The sequence below is a fragment of the Carassius gibelio genome, chromosome A12 (assembly GCF_023724105.1).
Source record: "Carassius gibelio isolate Cgi1373 ecotype wild population from Czech Republic chromosome A12, carGib1.2-hapl.c, whole genome shotgun sequence".
In the NCBI taxonomy this organism is placed as follows: Eukaryota; Metazoa; Chordata; class Actinopteri; order Cypriniformes; family Cyprinidae; genus Carassius; species Carassius gibelio.
This window is the reverse complement of record NC_068382.1, coordinates 4,696,021-4,716,872: the sequence shown is the minus strand read 5'-3', so window position 1 is coordinate 4,716,872 and position 20,852 is coordinate 4,696,021. Positions and strand designations below refer to the sequence as shown.

General features: G+C 35.0%; 1 protein-coding gene across 2 annotated transcripts in view; it reads left to right on the top strand.

Moving 5' to 3' along the window:
- Positions 1–20,852, top strand: part of LOC128024932 (retinoic acid receptor alpha-A) — a 163,715-nt gene that overhangs the window by 136,002 nt on the left and 6,861 nt on the right. For both annotated transcript variants that reach the window (XM_052610817.1, XM_052610818.1), the window contains 2 exons: positions 15,850–15,998; positions 16,279–16,420. In XM_052610817.1, the coding sequence (XP_052466777.1) occupies positions 15,850–15,998; positions 16,279–16,420 (291 nt within the window). The remainder of the gene's footprint in view (positions 1–15,849; positions 15,999–16,278; positions 16,421–20,852) is intronic.

The window sequence follows — 20,852 nt, the reverse complement described above, 5'->3', positions numbered from 1 at the left end:
TTACATTGTCTGTTTTACTGTGTGGTGTTGAACAGTACTGAAAATGACATGCCTATGTAGACGATCACATTAAGAGTTCATTATGTGTGTGTGCGTCCCCAGACTTTCAACAAAACATCCCATGGCGGGTTTTCTAGGTCTAAACAGATGATTCACTACATCAATCATTGCGACGAAAAGGCAGCATTACACAGTCCTTCAGAAATCATTTTAATATGCTAATCTGCTAGTTGTACTACAAAACCTTTTCTTAAAAATTATAGTGATCCCGAACTGTGTATTTACAGTTGGAGCACCATTTATTGGTTTTATGGACTATTAAAGCTAGAAAATAACGTAATTTATTCAAATGGTTCTAAGACATTGATGAAAAGTAGCATTTTACTACAAAAAGGTAAGATGTTCTTTGACCTTTAATTCAAACAATCAGTCTGTTTATGTTTGTATGCATGTTTGTATGTTTTGAACTTTTGTGAAAGTTGAATATATTTATGAGAAATAAAATGTTATTGTGTGTGTGTGTGCAGTATAAGTGCTCAAATGTTTAAGGCTGAAAAGAAACGCAGCCTGTCTAAATTTGCAGACTCGCGTAGGCGTACATTTTTCATGGAATGCATTAAAATACATAATACTGAAGTAAAACATCTATGACTGAATCAGATAAAAGCACTCACACACAAGCACTCATGTCTACTTCAGATAATTGAGTTTTGCTTTAGCTTGTTTGAGAATCAGAATTCTATTGTTCGTCGGAGGACTTGATTAAATGAAACGTATTGTGAGTCTTTCTGTGTGCGAGCTGGTAGAAGGACAACACTTGAACCTGAATACTTTTGTCTGTACTTGAATGACATCTGGTAACAGACGCTGACACATGATTGGCTGAGAGCTGGAAGTATTTTGGTGGCAAGTGAGCCATTTGATTGCAGAGTTACATAGAAACAAGAAGATGCGTGTTTAATGTTGGCTGTACTGACTTTGGAACAGTCCTTGTGTTTATAAGAGTTCTCAGAAGTTCTCATTATTGTTGTTCATGGATATTTCCTTTAAATTGTTGTGGGATGGTTAGGTTTAGATTTGGTTTATTCTTCTTGTGGACTATGCCTACATAAGTCATAAACAGAAAAACTCAAATTCAGTATGCCTCTGTATAGATATGATATTTCTTTATGATACAGTTATGAAATATTATAACAAAAATAATATTTTTTTTGTAATATTAGCACGATTGCATGTGTGATACTGATTTTATTGGGCAAGAAGTTAATATTGTAAGGACACAATAATGTCAGTATTGTCTGTTTCTGCTTTATTTCCTCAACAAAACGGTTCCAAACAAAGCCTAAAAAGAAGCGTTGGTGTTTTGAATCATTGGTGTTTTTTTTGCTGAATAAATCAACGTCTTTCATCAAGACAGTAATTTGCCTTGGGCTTAATAATGAATCAGCCATTTGAATCAGTCAATTGAATGAATGAGTCAGTGATTCACTCATTAAGACAGTGACTTGCATCCATTTTTTTGGGGATTGTAATTTTAGAGTTGAAGTATCATTTAATTTTCTTTATATTTCAATATTCAAAATATTACAATTACTAATAAACGTATTCTTATATATGTGTATTGATATTAATAATACAATAATACATAGCATTAATTATGTAGTTGTAACTGCAGTGTAAATACATCTTAGCTAGAGCTTGCACAGTGTTTAGTACTTCCTTCTTTATTTTTAACTTTTGGATTAGTCTTCATGAAACGTGTTGTGTAGTTGGCAATTCACACTGTTTATGTGAATGACTGTGCAGTATCACTGCTGAGACGATGCAGGTGAGACATAAAAGCTTGCATCTCCATTTATACAGCCAGTGTTGTCATAAACACAAGCATTTTTTGGGAACACCAACTATCTCAGAATTCATTCATTGGAGGTCACTTAGAAGCTGTAGAAGAATTATTAGAAATTAGAAGAACTTATTTCTTTGCATTATTGACATACTGTTTCCAAATGAATGTTGTTCAGTGCTTTGACGCAATGTATTTTGTTTAAAGCGCTATATAAATAAAGGTGATTGATTGATTGAAGCTGCAACATGGTGTGTTTTTGTTGGAATTGAATTGTATTTGTTATTCTGAATGCTCAAGAAAACAGGAAGTTGCGAATGTGTGAGAGTGAACTTTGTTTCAGGAATGAGATTGACTTTCCCCTTTCATCTCAGGAATGTTCCCAGTTTACTTGCATTAGTTTTTTCTTCTGGATGTCAAGCAATCTTATCTCTCAATGTTACATTCCCGAGATCGGTGTTAATATATGGACACTGTTGATGTGATATGTTGTGTTTAAATTGTTGGTCAAATAGGCTTTTAGCAAAACCAGAGAGAATCTATGGACTTTTTGGCATTTTATGATAACTGGGGGTAAAAGCAGCTACCCATTTGGAATTAGCTGGTGTGTGTGTGTGTGTGTGTAAAAATCGGTTAATTTAAGTATTTTTTGTCATGTAGCATTGAGTATGCAATTGTGACACATTTTGATTTCAGCTAAAATTATGTGATTGCCGTTAAATCGATATCACCTGCTTTTAAATGGATCGGCATAATGAACGCGATATTTGCATAGCTTTTCAGTGATCTACGTCTCTGTCTATTAAATGCCGCTCCATTTAAAAGTAGGTGATGGCGATTTAGCGGTAATCACGGAACCAGATTTACTGACTAGATGCGCATGATCATATCGTTCGATATATCGCCCACCCCTTGCTAAAATGGTCCATTATTTTCATTTTATCTTTTCTCCTGATGTCTACATAAAAGGCTGGTAAAGGTTTGTTGCACCAAAAATAGTCATACTTTATTTTTATGACTATTTTCCACCACATTCTGGACCAAACTATCTCCCTGTAGCTTTAAGACTTCTATATGTACAGGTAAATGATGTGTCTGTTTTTGATTGGCTACCCTCCACATACCAGCAGGAGTTGACACTATTCATCAGAGGGGCTCAAGTTGCTGAATAGTTAACGAATAGATGGGTTATATGTTAATTAGCTGTGATGTCACAAATTTGAAAATTTCTGACCCGGTGACTTGAAGTACAAGCTGCAATCATCTTGTGTCTCACTACTGAAGAGTACATTTTGAATTTTGGGCATCTTAACTATATTTTTATCAGCTGATTTGTCAATTTGTGGGGGGATATTATAGTTACTAATTCAAAATCTGAAAAACTATAATAGTATCCCAGTGACACTAAAATAACACTGATCCCAACTCTAGAGTGCTGTCATAAAGTGTTGTTATATCATAATGCAATCTGTGTTCATAGATTACACACAGTGCATTCATGTGCCTGTATAATTTTTAAGAATCGGATTAGTGTGATTCTGAAAAATGTATGGTTGCATGTCTGTATTTTTGCTTAAAATGTGATAGTTCCATAATCGCACATTTCATAAGTGATTGTTTCATTGATTTCATTGATTGGCACGAGCAGTGTATCACAGCAGAAATGATCTGTTAATGCACTTGTGTGTGTTGTTGAGAATTGCATGCGCAGCGATTGATATGGTGACCCTCAGCACTGGAAGAGCTGATCTCTGTATTGAAGTGTGTGGGAGATTTTCAAAGACCTCGGACACTTACAGGAAATTGATGTCTGAAGAGAGAACGAGATCGTCTCATCCTCAGAAATCCCCTAAGCGCACACACGCATACATGAAAATATTAGCCCGGCGAACTCTGCTGACAAACCCGTGACTTCTGAAATAGCCTACATGTGTTCATTCATTCTACCCATGGGACAAGTGCATGATGGGAAATAAACTTCAGATGTGCCCTACACGGAAGAGTGAAGAGGGTCAGTCTCATTTTACTTTAACAACAGCAAGTGAGAAACAAGAACAAATGAGAGTCAGGCATCTTTTCAGGCCTCCTTTTTTGCCACATGTTCTCAATGAACCATGGGAACAGACATCTTAATGAGAACATCACTGACAATCAAATCAAACATGTTGTACTAATTAGATTTAAAGCGATAGTTCACTCAAAAATATATATATTTTGAAAATGTACACCTAAAATTGAAATTTAAGATGCGGAAAATCTAATCCAAGATGCAGATGAGTTTGTTTCTCCATTGAAACAGATTTGGAGAAATGTAGCATTACATCACTTGTTGAAGTGAGGAATGAATCTTCTGCAGTGAATGGGTGCCATCAGAATAAGAGTCCAAACAGCTGATAATAATCTACAAGTAATCCACGTTATTCCTGTCCATCAGTTAACTGGCTCCACTTAAAAAAAAAAAAAAAAATCTAATAAAAAAGGTGACTGAATGACATGTCCTCATCACTGTACTTTCAAGATGTTCATTCATTCATATTCTATCTTTCAGATAATAACATTATATTACTAGTGGACCTCATATTATTGCTTAAAAATACACTTGAATATTTTTAAATAATAATGCTGGCCATTTGTACTGCACTATTTATGTCAAAGCTGCCCACTCTAGCAATAATTGATGCTCACGGTCCTCATGCTGTCAGATCCATCCACTATTCCCTAGACATAAACAGTCTTTGTTCACATGCTCGTAAAGCAAATAGACCTTGTTTGGGAAAAATCATGGGAAATAATTAAAGGCAGTAAAGGGTTTGAAAGGGCCGGTTTGAATCCTTTTTGCAATGGCAACATAATTGGCCTACTTTCTTACACAATGGCGAAAAAATCTAGAGAAAGCAAATCATGTCAGAATTCATGTCAAATCATTCATGTCAGAGCTGTCTTTGTGTTATTTCTGTCATTTAAAGAGGTCCTATTATGCTCTTGAACAAAGTTTTGATTTTGTTTTTGTACTAGAACAGGTTCTCAAACTAGGTTGTTCGAAAAATACATTAATTTTCACATATTTTACATTATTACAAGACCTCTCTCCCCAGACTGGCATGAATGGCTTGAATAGTTCCTGTATGAAATGAAGGCAGGCCTTCTGAAAATTGAAATTGAGATTGGTTAGCTGGGCAACCTGCGAGTTTCAGTGTAAATATTGCGTCAAAATTAAACAAATTTAAGCACTATTTAAAACCCAATGATTTTAATCACTCTAAGTTCGTCTGCCTTTGGTAAAGCTAGCGTGTCTTCAACATAGTGATAACACTTGTTGCCTTCTCTAGTGCAGCTCAACCAGGTCTCGTCCCATTCGCCGGTATTTGTGATATCACAAATCCTGGAAAATAAGTGGTGTAGTTCAAACTAGTCGTTCGTTGTAGTTTTCTGTTTTTGAATTGGACTTCGAACTTTGTAGATCTTTTTTTATGCTCAAACAACAACATTACAGACTAACTAAAGCTGAAAAATGGAAAAAGCATAATAGCACCACTTTAAAGCAAAAACTGTTTGTGGCATTTTTTTTTTTTTTTTTTTTTTTTTCTGTATGGTAGCTAGTTAACATTTTCATTAAAGTTATAGTTCACTATTACTTTTCCTACCTCATTTTTTGAACAAAAAACATTGGTAAAATATATATTTGGGAGTCTTAGACCTTTGCAACGATATACAGTTTGTCAAGATTAGATTAGATTTAATTGTAATATAGTGAAATAAATGTAGACATCCCGAATACGGGACAGGGTGACAGTTAAAGGGTTAAATAAAAAGGGTGGAAAGCCAGTTACACAGAATACATTTTTTCATTTAAATACATGAGGGGATGGGGAACAAAAACCCACCATAAAGTCTCGAGATATGTTTTTAAAAAGTTGAACTTACATTAATTTTACATGGCTTTCCAAACATGCGGCTCTCTTGTGCGAGACTGATAAAGGTTAAGTATACTTCGGTAGTCCACGCACCGTCCACATTATGTCATTTTTTGAGACCGTGCAGATGGTGCATGTAGGCGAGGTGAATGGTGAAACAGAAGTGGTACTGTGTGTCGAGCTCGTCCACCTTTGAAAGTTGTGAGGACGCGGCTGTTTGCGAGACGGAACAGAGCACGGAATGTGAAGTATACCCGGGGTTTATATGGCGGCCTCCTTCAAATTCAGATTCAAATGCAACGTTTTTGCATTCAAATTTTGATTTTGATTTTACATTCGATTAATATACGAAATCAGAATTTTTTTACAGCCCTACAAGTGATTGCTAAAAATTACTTGTCATTGAATAATTAATTCAAGAGGTTCATTCAGAAATGCTGATTCATTCATTAATGAAACAAGTGAAGTATAAATGAGGAATCATTTTTCTAATTTTAACATAAACATTTAGTTTTGTGGGTATGTACTGTGTGTTTATACATAATTATATTACAATATGCAATTATTATTTTGTGAAAGGTTCTATTACATGTTATTTTTAGTTCAGAATCATGGGAGAATCATTTAGATTTTTTTCATTAGATTTTTTTTTTTTATTGTCAATTTACATTTTACATTAGTTTACATTTTTAACATTAGTTAATTCATTAGTTAACATAAACTGCCAATGAAATATTATTCTGAATATTCATTCATCTTAGGTATTCAAATATTTAATAACACGTTAAAATCTAAAGTTGCAACGGTGTTATTTAATGAGCTAACATAAACTAAAACTTCGATTTTAACAAAGATTAATAACTTCTGTAGCAAATCTAGCTATTGCTCATTGAGAATGTTAATGGTTAACTAATAAGGTCTTATTGTAAAGTTATATCTATGGGTCTTTATAGTTCTTTTGCACTTTAATCTATGCAAAATTTGTAACTCTATTTATTTTTCTGTATTGCTTTATTGTATTTAAATGTTCAGTTATTTTTGTTATAAGAAAAAACATTTTTAACCTGTTATACTGTATTTTGAGCACTTTTTTGAAACTAAATTTCAATTTCCGTAATAATACTGCTTTTACCGTGATAAAAGCATGAGCAATTAATCGCAACAGGAAAATTTGATACCGGCATATCCCTAGTACACACATGTACACAATTACTATGTATTTTAAGCTACTTATATAGCTTAATAATACTTTATACTTATGTAAAGTAATTTTGCAAGAGCAAGACTGTGTGCTCAGGTACTTGACGTGGTCCAGTTATTCATATTCATTCATGTTTTTCAGTTATTCTAGTTAATGTTTTTTGCAATATTTAATGTGCACTAAATATATTTTAATAATTTCATTTGATACTATTGTCTAGTATTGAACAAAATGGATATGCAGGATACAAAAACATTGAATACAGGTGTGTGTGTGTTCGTGTGTGTGAGAGAGATATATAAACAGGAGGTGTGTGTAGGCAGGGAGTCTCCTAATCTCCTCCACTCAGCATGAACACATGCCCTAACCATACAGAGAGAATAACGCTGAAAATACAACCAAGGTTAGATGATAAATGTAAAGTATTATACCATGATGATATTTATGTATTTGTCTGAAATGGCTTAAAACTGCAGTCCATAACTTTTTTGGTGAAAAAAAAAATAAAAAGACCCAAAATCAGTATTTGAGCAAGTACATAACCAGCCAGTGTTCAAAACTATTGCCCAATTCACAACGGTTAGCTTATAATAATGTTTTCTAATTTGAGTGGTATGGGTAGGTTTATGTGGGAAATTCAAGCATGGCACTACGCTATTATGTCACATCTGTAAACTTAAAGTTGTTGTCCCGGCCACTAAGCTATCGCATGTGAGGATACTTCAGGTGGCAGATCGTTTATTGCCTTTTATCACAGCAGCCAGAATTATTAAATGTATCATTTTGTCGGCGGACTGTAATCCATAAAGGATTATGTGTTTATGAAACACATGTGAATGACATTAAATTATATTGCAGTTATAAATGTGCTTCTGATTACAGATAGCCTGGGATTACAAAAATGTGTATTTAAAGTCTGGGACACACCAAGCCGACTTCAAAGAATTAGCGGCGACAAAAACCGACGGTGTTGTCGCCTCGCGTCGGCAGCGTCGAACCAAAAAGCTGCGCTGGAACACACCACACAGACTACAGCCGAAGGCAAATAACACGTGCATTCTGCGCTCGCATGAGAGGAACAAGCCTTTCATATCAGCAGCTATTAACAGTATATATTCGTCATTCAAAATGAGAAACCGAAGCAAAGATATACGAGATAAACGCTTTAATTCTCGGCACTGACTCTTTCGCTGAACTGAACATCCAATCAGAGTTCTCACTCTCACCGACGTCCCCGACAGGCAAACTGGTGCCGATGTGTGCCTGACGAGAGCCGACGAGTGGAACACACCAAACAAACTAACCCGACCATCGCTCGCCGTTGGCCAGGCTTTAAAAGAAAATCGGTTCAAAGGGAGCATAATTTGCTTTTTGGGTTAAAATAATTTGTTAGTATGAAATTCGAAGGGTATGACAATTAGATTAGAATGTGCAGAAATTGAAATCTACACGCTTATACAAACTATATTTATAGTCACCAATGCTGATGTTATTAACATTAATCATTTGAGAATGAAGTATAACAATAATAATAATAATTTGAACGGTTTGATGTGGGCGCACTTCCGGAAAAATCGGCTAAAAAAATTTGATTGCCAATCGCGTATTCTAAGCAAAAACTGGCCGGTTCCGATTTATGGCCAGTCAACTGGTGCATCCCTAGAGCTAACCGAACTTTATGGTAATGTTTTTTAAGTCAGTAGGTCAGATTAAATGTAAGTAAATTTGTACAGTAAATTTGATTATATCGGTGCGGTGACCGACTGCTAGTCTGCCACACATACTCTTCAGAACATTAGATTTATCCGCGCTGGAGCCATGCAGACTCACATCACACACAAACTAGATAATTTCACACACATCTGTAATTCCAGGAAATTTAAATCAGTTTAAATTCTTAAACATCTATTTTAAGCGAGACAAGGAAGGATTTAATTGGGCCTTTAAGTTTCCTAAAGAGTGTGAAAAATTCATTGTGATGTTCATGATGTTGCTTCACCAGCAAAATCATTGTGAATGTGACGTATTTTGAATTTGTTGTTATATAACCCAGCTAAAATGAATGTCAGATTTTCTGAATGATTATTTCAAACAAAGCAACCCTTGTAGCTTAAATACTGTCAATGCATTGTGAAATATTAGATAAATGGCCCAGGCAAAATGACAAGAAATTGTTCACTATGATTATTTCAAATAAAAACATCATCTGCCTGCCTTTGAAAGGTATAGTGGAATTTGACTGATTCAGTGTTAGTTACACTTTCTCCCTGGTAACATGATTGTTATTTTAAGTAGCGTCTCGCTGCATGTGATGTTTGACTCTTGGTTTTCAGGACGGTAGTTTATTGGTTTTAGTTTGTCATAAATGGAATGGATCAGATGTATCACTGATGACCCTGTTTCTTGGTTAATGTTAGATTTAAATCATGTCAAAAAAACAAAGGAATGCCTTAGGTCTTGATGCTTAAAGCACTCTGTCACTGCAAGGCAGTGAATAATCTAATAGTGAGATAAGTGTGTGTGTGTGACTGCTCTCTCATAGGGCCTGTCTCTACCCCGCTAACACACTTAAGCTGGGCTTAACCAACCCAAATCTGATTAATACCCCCTCCCGTCCTCTCCCAGCGCCCTTTGGGCCTCTCGTAATGAGAGCTAAACAAGCCCAGACCCAGACCTGAACCCATAGATGAATAAACGGGTGATTACAGCAGGCACAGAGAGAAAGGGAGACGTATTGTCTGTCAGGAAGGAAGAGTTAAAGGCTCCTAAAGATGAAGAGAGAGACCGAAGAGGAGAGCAGGATAGAGGTTGAGTTACAGTGTTTGTTGGTTGTCAAAACATTAGGAATGTAACCTCAGGTTGAACCTAGAGATAGACGGAGAAAGAGACGGGCAGTTATAGGGTCAGAGTATATTCAGGACTTAGCCCAGACCTCCTGGGACGCTATGGGATGTTTTTAATTAAATGGTGGAATAGGACACTCTTAAATGTTGAAATTAGGGCCACACGACCCTGGACCACAAAACCAGTCTTAAGTATAAATTTTTCGATATTGAGATTTATGCATTATATGAAAGCTGAATAAATAAGCTTTCCATTGATGTACGGTTTATTAGGATCTGACAATATTTGAATATCTGGAGTCTGAGGCTGCAAAAAAAAAAATCAAAATACTGAGAAAGTCACCTTTGAAGTTGTTCAAATGAATTCTTATCAATGCATATTACCATTAAAAAATTTACTTCTGATATATTTACGGTAGGAAATTTACAAAATATCTTCATGGAACATGATCTTAATATCCTAATGATTTTTGGCATAAAAGAAAAATCAGTAATTTCGACCCATACAATGTTTGTTTGTTTTTCTTTTTTTTTGGCTATTGCTGAAAATATACCCCAGTGACTTAAGACTTTTAAGGTTTTGTGCTCCAGGGTCATAGTTGAGGATTATTCTCTTGAAATTGTAATTGTGACTATTGATTATGATTATCACATTTTACATTGAATTATGTATATACCGTTGTTTGATTCAACTGCAGGTCGTATTTTTTTTGAAAATAAACAAGCTGAAAACACTCTTTAAACTTTAGTGGTTTTCTACAGTATTAAGCCTCAAATATCAAATATACATTAGATTGCTTTCTTCTTTTTTTTAAAATATGAATGTTATTATAAGGTTATAATAAAACTAAAACTAAACCAATGGAAAAACCATTGAGAAAATGTAAAAAGAAAAACAAAACATCTTAAGCGTGCAGAATAACATAATTGCCGCTTTGAACGATTACGTAATTGTGTCATCCATAATTGTAATCGTGATTAGAAATTTGATTAATCTTCAAGCCAAATTACTGCATATGAGAAGAATGGAAATGCTAGCGGATAGATTTCTCCAAATATATTCAGTAGCAAGAGTCTTTTTTTTTCCTTTGTGAAGTATTTGGCTGAAATGAATTCTCGTTATATGTCAAAACAGTTTTGGAAGGCCAAAATCACTGATGGAAATTAGGACGTATAAATTAGTGTATATTTCATTCACAACACGTGGTAAACTACAACAGGTAAACATATCAGCTGTGTGGACTCTAGAGCTGGATAAACAATCAATTTATAATCTTTAATCGATCTTCATTTTTATGAACCAAGGTCTTTTTAGTTTATGCTTTTAACAAAAATTAAATAAAAACTATTTCTAGTGCACGAACCATTCATTAATTGCAGTAGAAACATAATTATATAGTTGAAAAGTTAATAAAGAAACTGTATTTTGTGCAATTAAATGCTAATATACAACAATTTTTTTATTTGAGTGATAATGATTTATGATTATCTATCTATCTATCTATCTATCTATCTATCTATCTATCTATCTATCTATCTATCTATCTATCTATCTATCTATCGGTCTACTAAAAAAACTTCAATTTTAAGTCTCTGAGTTTTGATAAAAATCTGTATATATTCCTGGTGCATCACTAATAAAAAGAGCTATTCAGAGTAATAATTACTAATTAAAAGAGCTATTCAGACTAATAATCACTAATAAAAAGAGCTATGTATTATGGCACAGTATGCATTATGGTAATATGTTACTGAGCTATTACAAGGCATGAAATGTTAGTGTGAAAATGAAAAGTAAGATGATTAAAAACATTCAGGGCTTCGCGTAAAAAAAAAAAAATTAAGAAGCTTGCACATGGAGAAAAACAGGGAGCACGAAAGAGAGGGAGAGCGAGACAGCAAGAGAGGTCGTTGTTAATGAGCAGTAATGTGGTGTGTTATATAAGTGTTCTGTGTGTAATTTGGTTGACATAGAATACACTGACATAAACACTACAACACACACACAGTGTGCTCATTCTATTTATCCCTGTCTCACTTCATTCATCTCTCTTTCTGTCTCTCTGATGTAGTGGGTGTTCTGAGTGCATCTATTTGTTTGCACACACGTTATTATGCAGGCACCCAACTGGGATATGCATTAAAACACAATTTTGTTTTGTTTTTATTTCTTTTTGCTCAGTCATATCATATTCAACTGTAGTTTTCTATTCAAGATTTTCTGTCGGATACTCCCTAAAAATCATACTGTTGCACTTTTGTGTTAAAATTCTATATCCATGGCATGCCAGTTTATTGTGCAGATACAACTATACTGTCTAAAACATACTTAACACAAGAAAGTTAACACAAATGCTTCTAGGTTTTCAAGCTTAATTTTTACCCATCATTCAGAATGTAATGCATAACTCAAGTACATGTTACATTTACAAGATCTCAGGAAAAAGAATGCCAGACATTAATGTCTTGTAAAGTATGTTTCTGGCTTTCACAGGTTAACTTCCTGAGAAGTGAAAACACTGGCTCTGTAGTGTTGTCAAAACCTTGTTCTGTTGTCTTGAGCGACCGGCATGTCAACTTCTGACTCAGCTGGTGCAAGAGTTTGGGTGGGACTAACTGTAAATTGGTAAAAATAGAGTAAAAGATGGAGGTGGGATGGGAAACGTTTCTCTCCTACATTATTAGTCATTATTTGCATTTTAACTGAAAATCACTTTACACAAACTTTACGGGTAATAAGTGGCTTGTTTGCTGTGGAAAATATTGGCACATAAACAGGACGGGAGTTCTTCAGAACTGACATTGCTACTTCCATGAGACTGTCTCCAATATTGGAATTTCAGAAACCATGTAAAAGATGCTCATGATTGAAAATCGGCTAAAACCTAGAAACCACACAGGTGCTTGATTAAAAGAATGAAATTCTTCATAAGGAAATTTTTTTTACACTTATGAAGACCAGGGTAATTCTAGTCAACTAAATCTGAAACTAAAACCATGAAAAACATGTTTGGTACTTAAAATAAGTTACCCGAAATGAAAAAAAAAAGAATAAAAAAACCTCATTTAGTTTAACTTTGTAATAAATTATCAAAAGTAAAACTATAATAAAAATGCATAAAAACTATAAGGATACATTTAAAAAACAATGATTATTTAATTCTTTAAATAATAACTTAATAATAAAGCGCTAATAAAATGACAAAAACACAGCACAATTAATAAAGCTGTAAAATTAAAGATAAAAAATATATAAAAAAATAACACTAATAAAGGCAAAAATCGTAATACTGAAAAAAAAAACATTCCTGAAAAGAATGTTAAAAATAAACTACAACTTCCCTTAAAAAGTGTGCATGATGTGCACAAGTACTCTAAAGTGACCATGATGATTGATAATATAAACATTGACTGGTTATTATTATGCCTGAAGTGAATTTTGCTCAATTCTAATTTCAGTAAGAACTCTACAAAATTGACTCTAATAGGGAACACCTTTTTTATTTTATAATTAGGCTTCATCATAATTTTCAGATGTAAAATATGTGGCGCATTATTATGGTAGATATGCTTGCAGTGCAAAAAGACGGCTAAGGTGTATTTCGATGAGTTGATCGTGAAGTCTTCTACGAGAACCACCGTACAATCAGATAATCAGATAACACCAATGCCTGTCATGTTCTTGGAAATGAACCTATTATTGTCATGAATCTAGCCCCAGACAACCCTAGACCCTGACAACCACCACCGACATCTTAACCTGTGATCGACAGTTTTGCGCAATTTCCTCCGAAAATGTAAACATCTACTTGATTAATATTATTTTTCTCCACCCACTCTTACCCCACCCCAATGGAGCAATTGAATGCTCATCATGTGGTCTTTAGTCATCTTCAGATTTTTGGCCTAGTTGGTGTTGAACATTTTAGCGTGAACTCAGAGCAAGGCCTTTCTGATTTCACGCGTGGAGGTTTGTAGTGTCCATCCGTCCACTCAAAACAAACCTTTGGCTCTTCGAATGTCCCGGATGTTTTGCTCAATGATGTGGCTTTGCTTGTGTGTGCTTATCTTGGCTGTTATAGCCACATGTTTGAACAGCAGTTGTTTGATTTTCTCCTCCATTCTCTCCAATTCCTTCCTGCTCTCGTTGTCATTCTTCCTCCGTCCGTGGCTGAGTCAGCCTTTCATTCCGTCAGTCTGTTCCAGGACGTCTCTCTGAGTATTTCCTGCCCACAGAGAGACAGGCGGGAACATGCACATCGACAGTGTGTGTGTGTGTGTGCTGTTTCAGATATGCGTCTGCAGTCATTGTGTGTGTGAGATGTGCCCGACGGGGCCGACAGCAGTGGTGTGTAAATAAGAGTTCTATATTTAACTTCAGCTCACAAGTTGAGTTGCCCTCTGCTATGACTGGGACACACACACACACATGCACGTGAAAGAAAGTGCTGCCAAACCAGCAAGAGAGGCAAGCACGTACTTTCACCTCGGGTACCCTCTCCACAATTTTTTATTTTTTTTTCGAAGCACAGAAATGCACACATTGTGCACTGTTGAGAACACTGAAATATCACTATTATTTGTAGGCATCTATTGTCCAGGAGTTTCTACAGTATGCAAGATTTAATTGAGTGATTCCCAAGTCATGTGTGAATGCTGATTGAAAGCGTTTCAGTGTTAGATTTTTAAAACCTACATTTTTCAGCAAACAGCCATTGCACAATTGAATGTACATACTTGACAATGGTATTATACTCATCTTTATGATGTTATGTTGCAATACTAGTATACTTTTCTTACAACATTACAAACACTAGTGAAATATGACTTGTGATCCAATGCTGGAAATCTTCCTTTGTGCCAAATTATAAATAATATACTCTTCTGATTTACTGATATACAGTATTCACTTTCTGATAGACAGACATGTTGATGCAGTGGTATCATATGTGGTATTTTCATGCTCGATTTTTTTTTTTATCATTTTAAAAATAATAATGGTGTTAAAGAAAAATAAGACAATTAAGTGTTGGATAAATAATAAATGACTAATTTAAATAAGAATTATAGAATTGCACTGATTATTTAATAATACATAATTGTTGATAGATAAAAAATGAATTTGAGAAAACTGAATATAATAATAATAATAACAGATAATAAATAATACATCAATATAATTAAAATATACTAATAGTTAAATAATGTTTAAACAGAAAAATGTGAATACTGAATAACAATCATATTAATGTTAATAAATATATTTGATAATAGTATAAATATATATATATATATATATATATATTATATTGAATAATAATTGTTAGATAAAAAAAAAAAAACTTAATATAATAATAATTAGTAGTAATTTTATTTATTTGTTTATTGCTATTACTACTACTAATAAAACCACTACTGCTACTGGTACTATAAATGTGGAAGATTTTTGTAGTTGCTCGGTCTGCTCACCTTCCCATGAGTGGTTTGAATGGTGTTGGTAACCGTGTTCGTCTCTTGTTTTGATGTGTGATGTCTGGCTAATTATCATCAGCACAAATGTGTCACACGTGTTTAATGAATGCGCTAAGATCATTTGTGTGTCTCTGACAGAAGCTCAGTTCCTCTAGAGGAGCTGCTTCAGGACTTCTACATCTTTGATCTCTCCTGTAATGTTCCCAATCCCACACAGCAGCGCCTCAGTGTGTGATGCTCCGGCACAGGGGTCAGGGGTCAGGGTTAGGGATGCCTCCTAGATATAGGAGAGTCTGCTTTATTCAACATGGTTTGAAATTTGAGGTTTATAGAATTTTTTTTTTTTTTTTTTGGTTTGGTTTGGAAAAGCTGTTTTTAACAAAAGTTTTATTTGAATGCCTATGCTTGACAAAAAGTATATTAAAAGGAATTTTAATTCAGATATCATCATAGACAATATGTATTCCAGTTACAGTCTGAATGAATAGATTTTTAATGTATTTTTGAATACAGTAATAATAGACACACACACACAAAAGTCATGTCATTGACCCCTAAACTCTCTCACTTTCACAGCTATCGAAACCCAGAGTACGAGTTCAGAGGAGATCGTCCCGAGCCCACCCTCTCCGCCCCCTCCTCCTCGCATCTATAAGCCCTGCTTTGTGTGTCAGGACAAATCTTCAGGGTACCACTACGGCGTCAGCGCCTGTGAGGGCTGCAAGGTGAGTGACGGGACCCCTTCTCATGTGCCTGTCCCAAAACTAGCAACACTACTAGCATAGCTTAGCTTTTAAAAATACAGTAGTATCCGTTTTTACAGTAAGCTATTATTATTATTATTTTCTTTAAAGTAGAGAAGAATAACAAAGTACTGTTTAGACACAGTATAGTAGTGAAAAGCACCTTCAGAAGAAAACATTGAGTTGTTTTGACAAATGACTGGCATTTTCTCGAATCTCATGGAGATTGTCTCACAGTCACAATTGTGTCGCTTGTGTTTAGGGATTCTTCAGGCGAAGTATTCAGAAGAACATGGTCTACACGTGCCACAGAGAGAAGAACTGCATCATTAACAAAGTCACCCGCAACCGCTGTCAATACTGTCGGCTGCAGAAGTGCCTTGAAGTGGGAATGTCCAAAGAATGTGAGCAGTGCATCAGTAATACTCTCTCTACAGCTGAAGTAGTCCTGCCAAAATATGAAACGGCAAGCAGAGATAGGAGTACACACACACACACACACACACACACACACACACACACAGTCAGTGCCTCCCTCTGGCTATACGAGAATATGTCTCCACACAGCTAGGCACTGTAAGACTTGAGAAGTTAATTGTGATAGGTGAGAAAAAACACACACACACACACACACTTGCAGGTCTACAGCATAGGTTGTGAATGTGTGTTTGTTCAGAAATTTTTCCAGACAGATTCGAAGCGCTCTCACCATCAAGTGGACGTGAGTCTCTACTGCAGAAAGAGACACACATGCCGTGTTTTTACACAGGGATAGGGAACAATCCAGCATCATGTCAGAGGGTGTGTGTATATCCGGGTGACACGTTAAGCTCACATTTAAACCAAAAAGCTAATAAAGAAAGATAGAAATAGCTCATTTTCAGTAATGATTAGGTATGCACCGAAATAAGATTTTAACAGAAAAAAAAATTATGATAATAGAGTGTTTCTGTGGCTCAGTGGTAGAGCTTTGTTAGCAGTGCAAAAGGTTGTGGGTTCAATTCCCAGGCAACATGCATACCGAAAAAAATAAATAAAATATGTTGCTTCTGCTAAATGCGTAAATGTAAATGCAATGTAAATGATAATTAAAAACTAAAAAAAAAAAAAAAAGTTGTATACGCTCAAAAAAAGAAAATTTATGTTAACTTTTTTACTATATATATTTTTTTCTACTCCAATTTGTTGAAGTATTTAAAAAACAAATTAATAAATGATAGTTAATATATTTTTTATGTATATTGAAATATTTAAACTATGGCTGTAATAACTTGTTTTATACACATTTTATTCAAACAGTGAAGCCATGTTAAGTAAATAGCATATTGAATGGACATTAAATGGCTTTCCTGAGGTAAATGTAACATCAAGCTGTTTTACTGACATATTTCTGCAGTTGAAACTCTGATTTAGTGATTCCATGAGACATGATTTCAGTACCTTCAGTAGGGTTGCATGGTTAATCGAAATTAAATCGTGAAGGCGATAAATCACGATCAGGGAGAAGCTGTGATTGTCCATATCCATATCTTTCAGTGAAGCACGTTTCTGTGATCAGCAGTAATTCTCCATCCGAAATTCCTGAAGAAATCCAGGAAATGCCTATAGTTGTTGCAGAATAAACAAGAAACAAAATCACTGTGATTCAGAGATTTTCAGAATGCATCTTGAGCTTAATTGTTACAGCAGATGTCGCTCTAATATTATTTTTATCCGCACTCTCAGATGCTCATGAAAAAGAGTGCTAAAGAGCACTTGTGTGTTCGGCTGAGTCATGTAAAGTTAATTTCACCTCAGCTCAGAAAGCTTATATGACACAAGATTAATGTAAACACAGCCCACTATGAACACCCTTCTAATTTGCTTCAACCTTTTCGAAGTTTATGAATGATTATTTTAGGTATTTTAGGCAAAATGCCCGAAATATCACACAAGTGCAAATGTGATACTCATCTTATACAACAGTTCATTAAGAAGTTAATATTGTGTTATTTTAGACACAATGTTGACTGTTTTGCTCAATTTTGCCAACCAAAATAACTCTGTTATCTGTCACACACCGATCGGTCTGATGGTGATGACTCGCTTCAAGTCGAACAAGCCTAATGAATCAATGAACCATTCATAAAGAACTATTTACTTCTAAATGAATCAGCCATTTGAACGAATCAAATGAATGAATTAATGACTCGATGACTTAATCATTAAGACCTTACCACCACCTACAGGCAATTTTAGTTTATTGTTTAGAGTATCATTTCATTAAAGAAATCATTTAATATTTTCATAGAAATAATAACAAAATGAAGAAAATAAATGATTCAAGTTAAAGTTCACCCAACCAAAAATGACAATTCTGTCATCATTTACTCACATGTTCCAAAAGAGTTTATGTAATTTTATCAAACAAAATATTTCTTGCTGAACCTACTTTTTGTAATCTCTGTTTGATGCTTTGCACAACAATGACTTTAAATTATGTATTTTTCTCAGAGTAATTTATCCTAATTTGATGTGTGATTAATTAGATTAGATTAATTAATCACCACATTATGTCATTAATTAAATAAAAAAATGTCTTAATGATCCTGAAACTAGACATGTAATTCATGGGTTAGTGACTTGCATTTGTTCTTGACAGGTTTCATGTAGTTCTTTCGGTGATCACATGCATGTCAAGCGTGACACTATGGACGAGTCTGACATTTACATGCACATAGATGTCTATAGGCATCATGTCGAGATTGTGTTTCCATGCAGAGATGACCCATCAGATCATTCACAATGATGACACACACTCGAGAGTTCATATGAATTCACACCTCTTGACTCATAGTACATTTACAAAATGATGCACAGCAGTATTTTCACACTTCACTTCCTGCATAACTTCTGTAATAAAACACACACATACATACATTGATTTTCAGCACAGCATGCTGGGTTCTATCTGCTCCAAATGCATTAGACACACAACTCATCTGCCGCTGCTGAGGAGGAAGAGAAATTGTGAAAAAAGAGGAGTGGAGAGAGTGGGAGCGGAGGGAGGAAACATTGACATTTTTATCTTTTCATTGAATTTCATCTTTGTGATGGACGATCTGCCAGCGCTTTAATTTTCTCCTCTAAAATTATCCCTGTCAAGAGCCTCATGCACATGCGCACACACACCGACACACACACACACCCTGAAACAGACATATGGGAGCGTTAAGGCCCGTTCAAAACAAGACGAATGTTTGTCACAAATATTTTTTTTGCGATAAACATTTTAATTAGAGTCCGCAGTTCTTAATGTATCTGTTCAGACCAACATGAACATTTGCATGTTGTCAACATAACAGAGGGGTTCTAAACTCTTTTCCATCACACTGGGAGGAAACCCGCTGACCAATGAGATTTGCGCTTTTAGTCATGTGCCAAGAGCAACTGCTTTTACATAAGACTATGACTTGGTGCCTCTCACTACTTTTATCAATTAGCAATGAATAGCAGAAGAAAATCATAACCAACAGTGGAGATGGATATTCAGCGGCTGTTGTTTTTACGTTTAATATTGGAATTAGGGCTGCAGCTAACCATTGTTTTTTGATCCATTCAACTATAGTATTTTTTTTTTTTTTGATTAGTCGAATAATCAAGCATTGTTAAAGTGAACCTATTATGGATTTTTGACATTTACCTTTCATGCAGTGTGTAACACAGCTCTAAGTGAATGAAAACATCCTGCAAAGTTTTCAATCTGAAAGTGCACTGTGAGTTACTGTCTCTCAAAAGAAAGAGTCGATTCTGAATCATTGAGACGAGTCATTTTTAAAACAGTTCCCAAGCCGTTTCATGTTGACAACAGCAAAAAACATTCGCATCGCCCACCCACTTGGTGTTTTCGCATTGGTCTGAATGAAAAATGCTAATTCATTCATAGCCACTAGGTGCTGCTTTTGGGGTGGTAAAAATAGCAGTTTCCCTGGTAACATTGTACACAAAGCAGCACTGCGCTCACAAACGCTGCTTTATCAGGCATTACAGGCATGATGAATTGAAAATAAGACCAATCGGACCAGTCACCGCAGATAAGCATAACGCAAAGGAGGGGTTTGGAAAAATTAATCATTAAACAAATCGTTTGGGAGTCATTGAGCACATAAGGTATAAATAAATGCATATTATAAGACAATAAAAGTTTATCTTGACCTTGCATGCATGTCAACCTGTTGTTGGGGACTCCCAAAACCAAAATATTAACCTTTCATAATCCATAACAGGGGCACCTTAAATTCTGTTTATCTAAATTTAGTCTATAAAATTCACAGACACTAATCCATATTGTGTTTTTAAGTGTATAGCCCTACTTTTGATTTATTCATACACAATTTGCCAAATTCCATGCTGTTCCACATTACACAGTAAATTTCATTTAAATGAATGAATTATGCTTCCGTGCTTCTCGCATCACTGAAATCATATGGCCCTCCTTCAGCATATTTTTGAAAATGATACTGAATCTTACCAAAACAATCAAATGAAATCATGATTCCATTTTTAGTTGCGTCATTTAGTAAAGAATCATAATTGTAATTGAATCATTCTCAGAGCAGATATTTACACCGCATCACTGTATAACACTGATATTTACACCCCGTTTTTTTTTCTGCAGTGATGTTGAGAACACAATACACAGGCCCAAAAACCTCCATGCAAGTCTGTGAACGTAGATACTTAAGCCCCGTTCACACCAAGAACGATAACTATAAAGATAACGATATTAGCGCCCACACCAGCGAACGATATCATCTGTTTATTCTGAGCACACGTGCGTCTGCCGCTTTAAATCCT